This window comes from Balaenoptera acutorostrata, chromosome 15 (genome assembly GCF_949987535.1).
Source record: "Balaenoptera acutorostrata chromosome 15, mBalAcu1.1, whole genome shotgun sequence".
NCBI lineage: Eukaryota > Metazoa > Chordata > Mammalia > Artiodactyla > Balaenopteridae > Balaenoptera > Balaenoptera acutorostrata.
The window spans coordinates 84,376,924-84,390,501 of record NC_080078.1 but is presented as its reverse complement, the minus strand read 5'-3'; the positions used below and the strand labels follow the sequence as shown (position 1 = coordinate 84,390,501).

The 13,578-nt window shown below is 53.1% G+C and overlaps 1 protein-coding gene across 1 annotated transcript in view; it reads left to right on the top strand.

The window, feature by feature from the left end:
• Positions 1 to 2,580: 2,580 nt before the first annotated feature.
• BMP7 (bone morphogenetic protein 7) overlaps positions 2,581 to 13,578 on the top strand; it is a 90,521-nt gene continuing 79,523 nt past the window's right edge. Inside the window, exon 1 of the mRNA XM_007185262.2 lies at positions 2,581 to 3,474. Within this exon, the coding sequence (XP_007185324.2) occupies positions 3,057 to 3,474 (418 nt within the window). The 5' untranslated portion in view covers positions 2,581 to 3,056. The remainder of the gene's footprint in view (positions 3,475 to 13,578) is intronic.

Here is a 13,578-nt window from a genome sequence, read left to right as displayed (position 1 = left end):
GGGTTGCATACGCGCTGGTGGACACTGGACCAGCCGGTGCCCATCTGACCGCCTCAGCAGGTCCCTGTGTTGGTTCTCACCCGCCACGGTGCCCACCCAGGGCTCTCCCCCTCGACCCTCCTGCGTGCCCCACTTGGCCGGGCTCCAGCAGATGAGCGCACTGCATCCGGCCTGAGAGAACCGACGGCTGAGCACGGCCTCCCCTCCCACCCCTAAACCATGTGTCAGCGTCCCGCTTTGTCTCCCCCGGCCTGAAAGCCAGCTTCGTGGTGGAGGCCGCTGGGTGAGCTCACTCTCTCCTGTCCCCTCCAGCCCAGCACTGTGCTGGCACTGGGATGGGCCCAATGCAAAATGAAAGCGGGGACCCTTTATTCGTAGATCACGAAGAGCTGCAATGTGGCAATAGCAGAGCATTAAGCCAGGTGTGAGCGTGGGGGCCTGGGCACCTACCGGGTCACACGCCCGTGGAGCCCACCCTGCGTGACACCCAGGAAGTGCTCAACAAACCTTTGTTGAAGGAAGGCGTCAGTGGAAGAAGGCAGGTGGAGGGGGCTTTCACAGTGCCTTGATTGACAGGTGGGCAGAGGCCCAGCCCTGGGCCAGGGGGCCCAGGACCTGCTCCACCTCACAGCCTGGAGCCTGTGTAACGGGACCAGGATGTGATTGGAATGGCTAGGACCCACAGCCTTGCATTTCTCTTCTCCTCACCTGGCCCCTGGCCTCTCCTGTCTCTACCCTTGTGGACCCTCAGGCTGCCATCTTGTCCAGAAGCCCCCAAAAGGCTGTATGGCAGAACCACCTATGCTGCAGAAAACTCCAGAAGATCAGGTTCCTCTTTACCAGCCCTGGAGCTTCTGCCTCCCCCAAGTGAGGCTTAGCCAGACCCCTCCCCCCAAAGGACACCCCTGTCCCCAAACTCAGCCCTTCACCTTTCATCCCAAACTCCCTCTGGTCACCCTTCATCTAGCCCATCATCTGGCAACCCCTGGTTTGCAAGTTTGCCTCCTCGGGGCAGGAAAGGGAGGAGGCAAGACTGAACTTGGTCATGGTCCTCACTGCCACTCTGAGTCAAGTGTTATTTTGCTCCCAGTTTTACAGTGGAACTGAGGCTCTGAAGAGCTGTAGTTCACTCAAGGTCCCACAGCGGGTTCTGAGTTGTCTGGGGCGCCTGTGTGCCATGCCCAGTGCGAGCTGGGCCCCAAGTGGGCAGCTCAGTGTCATTCGTGGGATGAATGAATGAGGGGAAGGAAGAAAGGAGGCCAGGAGCATCTGGTGAGGTCTCAGGCACAGACACTCAGAGGTGAACTGGATGCAAGGCCAGCTGTGTGCTCCTCAGGTGTGGCCAGGCAGGGGCTGGTGGAGAAGGTCAGACAGTGACCGGGGGACTTCCCTGGTGGTCCAGTGGGTAAGACTCCACGCTCCCAATGCAGGGGGCCCGGGTTTGATCCCTGGTCGGGGAACTAGATTCCACATCCGCTTGCATGCCGCAACTGAGAGTTCGCATGCCGCAACTAAAGTCCGCACGCCACAACTAAAGATCCTGCATGCTGCAACTAAGACCTGGCGCAACCAAAATAAATAGATAAATTAAAAAATAAATAAATATTAAAAAAAAAAAGAAAGGGCAGTGCCGGTCCGGGATATCTGGTCTCAGGCTGAGGAGTGGTTGGGCCCCAAAGGAAAGGAGGTGGGGAGGAATTCTCCAGCTCACACAATTTCAGTCATTCAACAAATAATGACTGTGCAGCCGCAGTGGCTACCAGGCCCTGGGCTCAAGGACATCTGAGAGAGTCCCACCTCGGCCCCCAGGGAGCTCTGTTTCTAGTGGGAAGGCAAGACAATAAAGAAGGCACGAATAACTCAAACAGTAATTCCAGACGGTGGGAGGAGGAGTTAAAGAAAATAGAACAGGTGTGCGTGGGGATGAGGAGGGGAAGGGACCTTATCTCCGATGGTCTGGGAGGAAGTGGCACCTGAGTGGCACCTGGAGGTGGAGGGTTGGCCAGATGGCAGGGGTGGGGAGGGAGACTGGGGGGGGGGGGAGAGAGTTCCAGGCAGAAGGACTGGCAAGTGCAAGAACAAGCTGGCGACAAGTTCGGGGAGGGATCCGCGTGTCTGGAGTAAGGGGGGGGGGGCAAAAGGCGAGAGGGGCTCGGGTGTCACCTCCGCCAGGAAGCCTTCTCTTCTCGCCGCGCTTCCTCCACACTCCCCCAGCTTGTTCTACCGCAACGCAAATCCCACGGGTCCCGTTCAGGCCTCCTTCCCTGTCCTGACTACGAGTGCGGAGAAAGCAGGGCCGGCTCGGATTCCTCTCTCCGCATCCCCGCGGCGCCCGGCCCGGCGCTGGGCACCCTGTGGGCACTTGGTAAATATTTGCAGAGCGCACTAGAAGGAATGAATGAACCCATTGGGCGCCGCTGGGGGGAGGGCGGGGCCGAGGGCAGGTGGGAGGCCGCCGACGCGGGAGGGGCCCTTGGAAGCCCGTCCTCCTCCTCCCCCTCCTCCTCCTCCTCCCAGGCCCCAGCGCGTACCACTCTGGGGCTCCCGAGGCGGCCTCTCGTGCGATCAAGGGCGCGCAGGGCTGGGAGAGCGACCTGGGGCCCCTCTTCTGGGCGCCGGAGTTCGGAAGAGGGTGGGTCCCCGCCGCCCAAGAGCAAGAGCGCGAGAGGAGCCGGAGGAAGGAGCGCCCGCTCGCCCGCCGCCTCGCTGCCACCCCGGCGCTCGCTCTCCCGGCTTCTAGGTTTGCTGGCTGCTCCTCCCACCCGCGCCCGCCTCTCTGCTCGCGCTCTCGCTCGCTCGAGCCGGCTTCCAAGCCCGCGGTGCGCCCGGGCGAGTGCGGGGCGAGGGGCCCCGGGGCCAGCGCCGAGCCGGGGGCGGGGGTCCGGGCAGAGCGCAGACGGCCGGGGAGGGGCCATGTCCGGCGCGGGCGCAGAGGGGCCCGTCTACAGCAAGTGACCGAGCGGCGTGGACGGCCGCCTGCCCCCCTCCGTCACCTGGGGCGGCGCGGGCCCCGGTGCCGGGTGCCCGGAGCCCGGGTCGCGCGTAGAGCCGGCGCGATGCACGTGCGCTCGCTGCGCGCCGCGGCGCCCCACAGCTTCGTGGCGCTCTGGGCGCCCCTGTTCCTGCTGCGCTCCGCCCTGGCCGACTTCAGCCTGGACAACGAGGTGCACTCAAGCTTCATCCACCGGCGCCTCCGCAGCCAGGAGCGGCGGGAGATGCAGCGCGAGATCCTCTCCATCTTGGGCTTGCCCCATCGCCCGCGTCCCCACCTCCAGGGCAAGCACAACTCGGCGCCCATGTTCATGCTGGACCTGTACAATGCCATGGCGGTGGAGGAGGGCGGCGGGCCCGACGGCCAGGGCTTCTCCTACCCCTACAAGGCCGTCTTCAGTACCCAAGGCCCCCCTCTGGCCAGCCTGCAAGACAGCCACTTTCTCACCGACGCCGACATGGTCATGAGCTTCGTCAACCTCGGTGAGTGAAGGCGGGAGGGAGGGGTGCGCGTCTTGGCCAGGAGTCGCTTTGGGACAGGGAGGGCGCCGCGTCTTACATCCAGCCCGCCCATCTTTCCACTCCCGGTAGTTTTCTAAACGGCAGTGCCTGGCCGAGGGTCTCCCACCCCCCTGCCTTAGTGGACCCCAAGCTGCGCGCGCCCCAGGTAGGGCGAGCCGGGCTCATCTGGCCTGTGGGAGTTCAGGGGAAGTAAGGAGCGGTCTGAAGCCCTCTCCGGGTTAAGTCGGCGACTGCACCTCTGGGGCGGGAGGCGCCGGGCGGGCCGCGGCTCAGTTCAAAGCGCGGGGCTCGGTCATGTGAGCTGTGCCCGACCGGCTCGGCCCGCGCTACCTGGATTTAAAGGGCCCTGCTCCGCGAAGCTGACTTCCCGCCCTTTCTGAGCCCCTCTCTGCCCTGCCTGGCCCCGGCATCGCGGGCGTTGCGCTCCCTTCCCCGCCCTGGCAAGCCCTACCTGTCCCCTCGCGGTGCGCCCGCCGTAGCGTGCTGCGCGCCCCGAGCGCCTCGGGGCCCCTTTCCTGACCGCTGGGCGCCCCTCTCGCTCTCAGCTCTCCTGGCTGGAGCTGGGGAAAAAAACTTTGCCATTGCGACCTTTCTATTTTAAATATTTAATGATAGGTCCCGGACTGGCAGAATCCATTTTCAGCGTTTATCACGTGTGGCGCGCAAACCACGGCTTCTGGCGATTGGGTGGCGAGGGATCTCCCAGCAGACGCCGTCGGGGGAGGCTAGGGGACCCGGCTTCCGACTGGAGTCGCGACGGCCCCGGGGATCGGAGGCTGGCGCTGAGGCGGGGGTGGTGCTCTCGCTCCATCTGTGCACATTCACCAGACTTGCTCAAACTAACCCCCGACTGCGCGCTATAGGGCTCATGATCAAATATTTGGTTTCTGAGATAACACGCCCCGATAGCGCTGTTTCCCGAGCCGCTTTCATTCTACAAGTGTCACTTGCTGCGAAAATACGAACGAAGTCAAGACAGCAAACTCACGCCCACCGGCGCTGTGTCAACAGGGAAATAATGATCCTGAAGCCCCCCGCGGGGCACCCGGGGCGTGGATGGAGGGCGTCGGGAAGCGCGGATCAACCTTAATGCTTCCCGCGCCAGATAAGGTCCCTGGAGTTCCCGGGACGCCATTGTCTGTCCTTAATAATAGCCCAAAATCAAATAGTGAAACGAGTTTCAGCGAGCAAGGGGTGGGAGGTTTAGATGCCAAAATGACTTCAAGAAAGTTTAAATTATACTAGGCAGCCTGTTAGAATGAGACAGCTCCATATGTCCTGATTTAGAACAATCTCCAAGATGTATGGGGTGGAAAAAAGCAAGGTGCAGATCAGTGAGGTTACATATGTGCTTATATATCATGCTTTCCCACTGGAGGAAGACCCCATGGATTGGAAATAGATTTTATGGGGGCAGGGCAGAACTGGGGCTGGAGCCTTAGGGATTTGGGAGCTGGGGCCTGATTTTTCATTGTCTGCAGTTTTGTGTATGATTTTTTTTTTTCAATGTGTATTTGTGACCTATACTAGAAGCTAAAGAAAAATCCCAAATACGTACATATACATAAATTAATTAAAGCAGAGCTCTGTATCCATCCTGAAGCCAGGGGTTAACCAGGGCCCTTTCTCTGGCTGGGGATTTATGGTATCTTCTGTTCTGTTGGATACCTGTGACTCCCAGTGAATGCCAGCAGGTCCCAGTGGTGGCCTTCAGAGCCTGGCTGAGGTCATTAAAAAGGTATTTGTAAGCCCTGGCTTCTGTGGAGGGCTCTGCAAACGCAGTGCAAAAAGCACCCTGCTGCTTACGGACCAACCGCGTGGTGTGGCCAGACCCGGGCTCCTCCCATGCCAGAAAAGGACCAGGTTGCCAACCGGGCACCTCTGGGACACTTGGGCAGGGCTGTTTGCTGCCCCTTGGTAGGGGGGAGCAAGCTGGGACTTGTTTGGGAAGACCACAGCTGGGTGGTTTTCCTCCTCTGGCTGTACACACACCTTTCAACCCGTTAGTCCCATTTCTTTCATCTTGAAAGGACAAAGACCGGCTTGTCTGAGCCTCTTAATCAGTCAGGCTGGCTTTGGGCTTTGTGGGACAGTCCTGACTTTCTCAGGTCTTGCTTTCTGGAGCATCACTCCAAATTAGATGGCAGAGTGGCTTTTAACAGAGTGCACTGACCTTGTTTTCTTTCTTTCTCAGTCCCTAAAACTTTCTCGGTAATTAGTTGGGTGAAGACCTGGACCGCAGTTGGGCAAGACTCTTCCTGTAGATGTTTCTAAGGTTGCCCTTTAATTTCTGCTTGGCAGCAGCATGGGAATAAACCGCCTGTCCCTTCCATTTTGTGGGGTTCTGGGATTTTGCCACAGGAGGGGCTGTGGGGTTGGAGGGGGCATGTAGGAGACCTGCTTGGAAGCTGAGAAAAAGCACACGATTTTTCCTTGGATTGCAGATCATACTGACCTGTAACATACAAAGTTTTCTAAAGGTGCGTTTAGTCTCACACTTTACTAAGAGTGAGAAAAACGTCGTTTGCTCATACGCAGCTATTACTTGTTACCTTGCAGGGGACCTGGGGGAGACCTTGAAGGGAGACTGACTTTCTCCACCACCCTCTCCTCCCCTCAAAGCCCCCCTCCTCCTTCCACCACCCCCTCCTCCCTCATTGCATACCGCTGCTGTCCTGCAGTGCTCTGGGGGACTTCGGCCTGAAGTCTGAAGGCTTTTGCAGAGCTGGTGCGTTTATTCTTCCGTCTGCAGCCAAACTGGTTTTTGTTCCTCTAAGTCGTTCTCCTCAGAATTCAAGCTTTTTGCCAGGCTGAGTGGGATCTAAACTAGAGAGGGAACTAGAGGAGAATTTATGACAAAACCAGGTGCTGAGAATGAGGGCCTCAGACCGCACCTTGTGACAAAGACCAGCCTGTACAATAAAGCCCCTGTAATGCTAGCTGAGCTGCCGGAGGGAGACTCACATCTTCCCAGGCTGGGCCTCTTAAGTTCAATGGCGAGATTTGTAAACTGGTTTGGATTAACAAGCCCCCAACTCCTCTGTGCAGACTTAAGTTTGGAATTCAAAACAGGCTACCCTCTCTTAAACTGTCCCCAGGCAATGTGAGTTCTGCAGACTGAATCCCGAAGATAGCTGCCCTCCCTCCCCCCCTTCTTTCTTTGGAGAGATCCAGCAGCTCCTTTTGGGATCTTCTCAAGAAGCCCCCTGGCACTGGGGGTGTTGCGATACACATTTATCTCTGGTCCAGGTTCTGAAGGAACCAAATTTGTTTAATCTTTGAAGCTAAATTAAAAAAAGGGGAAGTTGGAAACCTATCCTTATTGGGCTCAGTGTCTAAAAGTGGCTTTTGTTAATGTAGCCGAGGAGTGGGGAGAAGGCCGTTCAGTTTTACTTTTATTTTATACCATCTGGCGATCCTTTTTGTTGACAAGTGTTTGGCATTAAGATCTCTCCTTTTGCCCCTTCAGAACAGGCCCTACCACTGTAGAGTATTAGAAAAAGATTCTGTTACAGTTTAAAAATTTCCTTCAGGGAGTGCTTGCCGAGGGAGCACAGGCTGCAGGCGCTCGCAGCTGTAACCCGGCTTGTGTTAAAATTTGGAAGGGTCTGCCCCACATTCCAGCGCTGGAGTGCCGGCCCTCACTGGTGAGCGGCCAGAGGTTAATATAGATGTCACACAGCCTTCCCTCCTTCTTTCTTTCTTTCTCTCTTTCTGCAGAGTGTCTTCGCTATAGGAGTGCACCAACAGCTGTGTTTTTAGTAACCCTTTCAACATCACTTCTTTTAAACCTCGTTTTCCTGCTTATATAAATCAAAGATCTTCTCCCCCCTCCCCCCAAGGATATATGTGACCCAGATTTGAACTTTGGGGGGGGGGTCTTTGTATTTCCCTTCTGGAATCAGAGCAGGTTAAGGCCGAAGCCTGGATGCCAGCTCGCGTGGCCGGTTTTGGTGTTTATTCCAGAGTTGTCACTTGGTTGTGGGGTGGCCCTTGAAGGGGTAAGGGAGGAGGCCTAGGTAAGCGAAGCGGGGGGGGGGGGCTTCTCTGAACGCACAGAGAGAGGAAACAGCTTCTGAGATGCAGCTCCTGCAAGCTTCGGGTCGGGGCCTTCCGTAGCGTCTTAGCCTGTCAAGCCTCTGCCGAGATAAACACAGCTGGCCCGCGAACCCTTGACCACCAGCGTGCCTGCGATGTGAGCAAATATCACATGTCCACTGAGCTCGGAGACGATGATGACTTCATTCCAGGGAGAACCTCATCTAAGTTGATTGATCACCCCTATCGCTTTAATATCTTTTTTTTTTTCCCCTATTGGGTAAGGTCATATTTGGCCCATTGCAAGAATCAGAGTGTCCTAACACTCCCCCAGTCTCCACCCTTCCCCAGCCTGCCCATCCATTTCACCAGCTGACTGTTTTGAATGGAGAGCCCTTTGCACCAAGTGGCTGGCCACGTTCATTCTTTGGCGATCACTCTTCAGGCCTAGCTGGGGGCTGTCGGCACGGCTGCTTTTTGGCCGGCCTCTGCTTTAATGCACTCTGGCAGTGTCACCGGGGTTAGGGCACAGGCAGGGATGTGTGGGACCTGTCACGTTATTGTCAGAAGGAATGCACGGATTAGCCTGTAAAACGTGGCGGTGGGAGAGCGCTGCAGCTGTGTACACTTATTATAAAAGATTTAAGTCCCACTGGTAAAATCAATACGCTGAATTGCATGACCCTCTGCTTTTAATTAGTTTAAATCAAATGCGCCAGTGCCATTTTGCCTCCTCTCGCCTTCGTGGGGTGAGGAAATACCAATATTTACATAGAAACTGTTAATTTGTGGTAAAAATGATAACACATTTAGCTTTGCACACCCAAAGTGCTCCGACTTGATGGATCCCAGATCAGTGTGGAGTCGTGGGGCGATGTCACCTGGGCGAGGGAGGAGGGCGGCCACCTCAGTGATGTTTGTCGCCTGGACCCAGGATGTGGGTCGCAGGTGCCTGTACCGGTGGGTGCAGTGTGTGAAGAGGCTGGCCTTTCGAGAAACTAGCCGACTCTGTCTTTGCAAGCCAGATATGTTGCGATTCACCCCCGTGATGTACAACCTTTTAAGCATTCTTACAAAATTGTGAAGCGAAGCGGCAGTTGCCTTTTTGGTTGTTTTGCGTCTGTTCTCCCAGCATGCTGGGTCCTTTGTACTGGGCAGCTCAAGGCACAGTACTTTATTTATTCCAGAGCTTCAGATGCTTTTCTTTCCAATTCCTGAAACAGTTTATAGAGGAAGGGGGGTGCTTTCACTGCAAATGATCCCATGTACAACCACAGCTATTATGTGAACCGTTCGGTATTAGCTGTGTGTTCAGCTGCACTTGAAATCTGGGTTTTGCAGCAAATGGCATTTGACAAATAATATTTGACAAAAAATGTGACTTGGTATTTCTTAATATGGAACAGATATTTCCCAGTTAACCTTCTGCGGGGAAAAATTGCTCTAACCCGATGTGAAATGGCAGTGCCGATGAATACCAGGGCTGCCGCTGTGTGATTCCCCCGCTCTCCAAAGTGGAGTGTTTATGATTTGGGGGCATATTAGCAGTGCATGAAGGTTGACACTTACTTATGTGAAACTCAGAGTAGCATGTGCGATGCCGTCCTTTCAACATTTGTGTTGGGAGGCATTGCTGGGAGCCGAGAAAAGCCTTTGCTGATCCGCGTGGAGTGGATTGAATTAATGACAACTCCAAGAGCACCAGTTTTAGGGTAAATTGCTTTATTGTTTTGGAGCCAGGGTGCTTATAATCCGGTTCCTGTACAAACATGTTTAACGTGTGTTAATGCATTTGCAAACCAGGGCCTCTCAGCACAACCCTGCTTTTCATTAATTGATGTCGGTAGCATGGTACAGTATTTCAAAGAGCTGGCCAAGTATAAACTGTGTTTCCAATTTCCTTCCTTTCCTGTGTTTGGAATGCCAATGTTAATTTGTTCCCATGCAGGAGCAGGGGCTGCCAACTGCGGCTTTCTATAAAGGGCTTCACGGTGAAGGCTTCCAGCCCTCGCTGATGCTTGGGGCTGCCTGGCCAAGTTTCCTGACACTTTGCAGCTAATTCTGGGTGATATATGGAGTGGGGGGTTGGGGGGCTTCACTGCCGTGTAACGGAAGTCCTCGGTGACAGCAGAGGGTGTGACTTGGCAAGAGAGAACGGAATGGCATCCACACTGATTCTCTTTAGACCCAGCTTCAACCCACGTGTCTGTTTCCACTATGGTTGCCTATTAGCTGTGTGACCTTGAGCAAGTTACTTAACGTCTCTGAGTTTGTCTCTTCGTTTTAGAAATCTGGTTAAGAATCCCCTCCTCCACAGACCCTCATGAAGACAAAATCATATCTCTTGTGGGTAGAGTCGGGCACCAAGTAGGTGCACAATAAATGGTAAACCTTGTTTGTATTTTGGTGGCCAGATCACTATTCACTTTGGGATAATAGTCCAAATTTCCGTTTTTAAGTACTTGATCTTAAAGTACCAAGATTAAGCCACCCATGTCGTTTTAGAGATGTGAAAAAGATGGCCCCAAAGATGTATGTCTTTGTATATATGTGTATCCCCCCCCTCCGCAACACATGCATTTTCCTCCTCTTCAGAGATCAGTGAAATTTGAGCACACCAAACTTATTTGAGGATAAGTAGAGTCTAATGCTGACTTTCTCTCGATTTTAAGCATCTATGGCTATTTAAAAACTTTCCTACTAGGGAACCTAAAACTTGTATGAGGGGTGTACAGGAACTCTCTGTACTATCCTTGCAACTTTTCTCTGAATCGAAAATTATTCCAAAATAAAAACTTTTAATTTCAAAAACTCGCATTACTGACATATTTCTTCCCACCCTTTCCTGGAAGGTGGTCAAAGTACAAATTGTCTTTTCCTTCAAGGGAGTGACAAGCTCAAAGCATTCATTAACAGACCAGCACAACTTCCCCACTTATTATGGGAGCAGGTGCAAGACTACCCACCCCTCACCCCTGCTCTCCCAGCTGGGGTTGGGATAACAAAGTCCCAAGTGGATTCAGTGCCTTTAGAAGCCTCTGGAGACCAGAGGATGGTGAAGGTCTCCGGGGCCTGAGTCTCGGGGTGGGCTTTCTCACACAAGGTTTCCCATAAATTCTCTTCAGCTCTTTCTGTACCGTTAGAAAACTCTGACTTAGCGACTATTAAGGGTCCCACGTCTTTGAGGTCACGTGTTATTCTTTCACATCTTTATCTCCCCAGAGTACCTTTCAAGTTTCACTCTTCTGTTGTCTGGCTTAATTAAATTTGGCTGTGAATAAAAACTTGCACTGTTTCCAAAACTGCGGACTTGCATGTTTTTAAACATTGGAGTTAGACCTGTACCGTCTTGTAATGCCAGCCTCTCTCTTGCCTTCATGTAGTTTGAAGAAAAAAAAAGAATCCAAGCAGTTAGCATGACCATCCACCTAGAATGGTCCCAGCGCTCATCCGCCCAGCAATTTAACAGTGCACTCAAAGGCAGGCGGGTTATTCTGTGGTTTCGATGGCTTGTGTTTTGGCCTTTGATAAAGGACTTTCTTCTTGACTGTTTTCTCACACATTCTCCCCGTCCCGCTCTAGCACTGCCTTGCAGAATTCTCATGGCACAGAAGGTACTCAGACATTGGCAGCTTGCGTGCGTGAAGGGGGTGAGGATGTTACACGGCAGTGTCTTCAAGTGTTTTTTGTTTGTTTGTTTGTTTGTTTATGTATTTATTTATTTATTTATTTATGGCTGTGTTGGGTCTTTGTTTCTGTGCGAGGGCTTTCTCCAGTTGCGGCAAGTGGGGGCCACTCTTCATCGCGGTGTGCGGGCCTCTCACTGTCGCGACCTCTCTTGTTGTGGAGCACAGGCTCCAGACGCGCAGGCTGAGTAATTGTGGCTCACGGGCCCAGCCGCTCCGCGGCATGTGGGATCCTCCCAGACCAGGACTCGAACCCGTGTCCCCTGCCTTGGCAGGCAGATTCTCAGCCACTGCGCCACCAGGGAAGCCCTCTTCAAGTGTTTTTGATCTTGCATCCCCGCTAGGAAATCTTCGAGTATGCACCCTAAACAGAAATAGATCGTATAACTACTCCTGTATTAGGATGGTGTGCACTTTATAAAACAAAGACTAAAATAGAAGTTTAAGTAGGAGGCACTAAAGATAAAAAAAATACAAAATTCTGATGTTCATTAATACGCCTTTTAACTCATGCATCATTAGTAATTAATGCAAAGATTACAAGTTTAATTCATTAGCAAGACAAATGTAATTTTGCTATCCCTAAGATTTTCAGTGTGATGGAATCTGATCTTTCACAGCTCATGGTTCAACAGTTTGGGGTCAGCGAGCGAAAGGTCTGGTCCTAAATTTTGATTATTTTTTCCTTCGTCTCGTCAGCATCAAGAGTTCACAAAGAACCCCACAATCTCGGTAGCTTGAAACCACAGAGCTTTGTTGTTCTTTTGTTATGGCTGCATCGTGGGTTGGCAGGGGCCTCTGCACATTGGCCGGGCGGGAGGGTGTTCAGATCTCCAGGCCGATGGAGCTGCCGCCCTCTTGAATGTCACCAGTTACGGTCCCAAAGGGAAAGACAGTGTGGCTTGTGCACGGGCTTTTCATCTTTCCAGCAGGAAGCTACACGGGCGCTTCTGCCTGCATTTCATTGGTCACAGCCTGTCACGTGGTCAGACATGACCCAAGGTGGCAGGAGATGACAGTCCCCCCCCAAGCTTGGAAAGGGGAGCACCAGATAGAGCCTGGGAAGTGGCACTCATGACGACCACACTGTCGTATGCGAAGGCTCTCTCACGGGGTAAAACGATGGAAATAGAACAGGTGAATTGTTGGCTGCATTACTGAAAACAAGGTCTGTGTTTTTCAATCTCGTCCATCAGTTATGCAGAGATGTTTGTTGAAGCTCAGCCAGTAAATTCCCATCTTCCCTGACGTCCATCAGTTCTTGAAATTTACTTAGTTGAGATTATAATATTTCCCGCCCCATGTCCCAGTGGATCCCTCTTGCCTCCCCTAAGTGCTTGCACCCCATTTTGGAGACCAGTGTTTCTAGAATCTTCCTGATCACTGAGGTATTCACGTGGTTCAACAAGAATAACCACTTCTCTCCATTCCCACTTGTAAAATGACTCGCCTCTTTAGGACTTGTCTTTCAGCAAAAGCACGCTTCAGCTGCACTCGGGTTCACTACCCAGAGAATTAAGGAGCCTGACTCTGGTCCCAGCTCAAGAGGCTCTTGCCCTAGCCGGTGTTTGTCCGGGCTGTGCGGGTGACTGTCTTGTCATGAAGTCTTGCTTTTTCTTCCTGGGCTTCAGAGGCACTTCCTCGTCCAGGCAGGATCTTGCAAGGCTGAACCTAGAAACTGAATTCGGAGACTCCTTCATTATCTAAATGCATCGCTGAAATAAATCATAGTGATAACGTGGGAGGGTTGTGATCCTTCTGTAGCACTAATGGATTTATAACAGCCTCCCTTATCAGGCTCCTTATTTAATTCTCTCAGGTTCTGCAAAGCAAGTCGTATCATTCCCATTTTAAGGAGGAAGGGACTGAAGGGCCCCGAACTTGCAGAGCTCGGAAGCGGTGGGGTTGGCATTTGAAACCAGCTCTTGCTGAATGTAAACCCATTCACTCTTCCTCCTGGCCCCGTGGAGGTGTGTGAATGGGGGAGACGGGGCACAAGGGCAGTGGTGATGAGACCACCAGAACAGCCTCCAAGCCCTTGACCTTGACTTTGTGGTTCTGTGCTCTGAAGAGGAAGATAAAGATAAGCAGCTCACGCCTTCCCCTTCATTATCCATCCTGCTTGTGGAAACTCCCCTCTGCTCTGTCTCTCTGGCTTAAGAATTATCGACAGGGCAAAGGGCCCCGAGTGCCCATGTACTGGGGCTTCTGCGTGCACCCCGCACCCACTTGATGGGAAAATTCCAGAGGCAGCTAGGGACTGGTATTTTAATAGCGATACCTCAAGACGCTGTATTGAAAAGATCATGGAGGTGGTTTTTACCATATGTACTGGAATAAA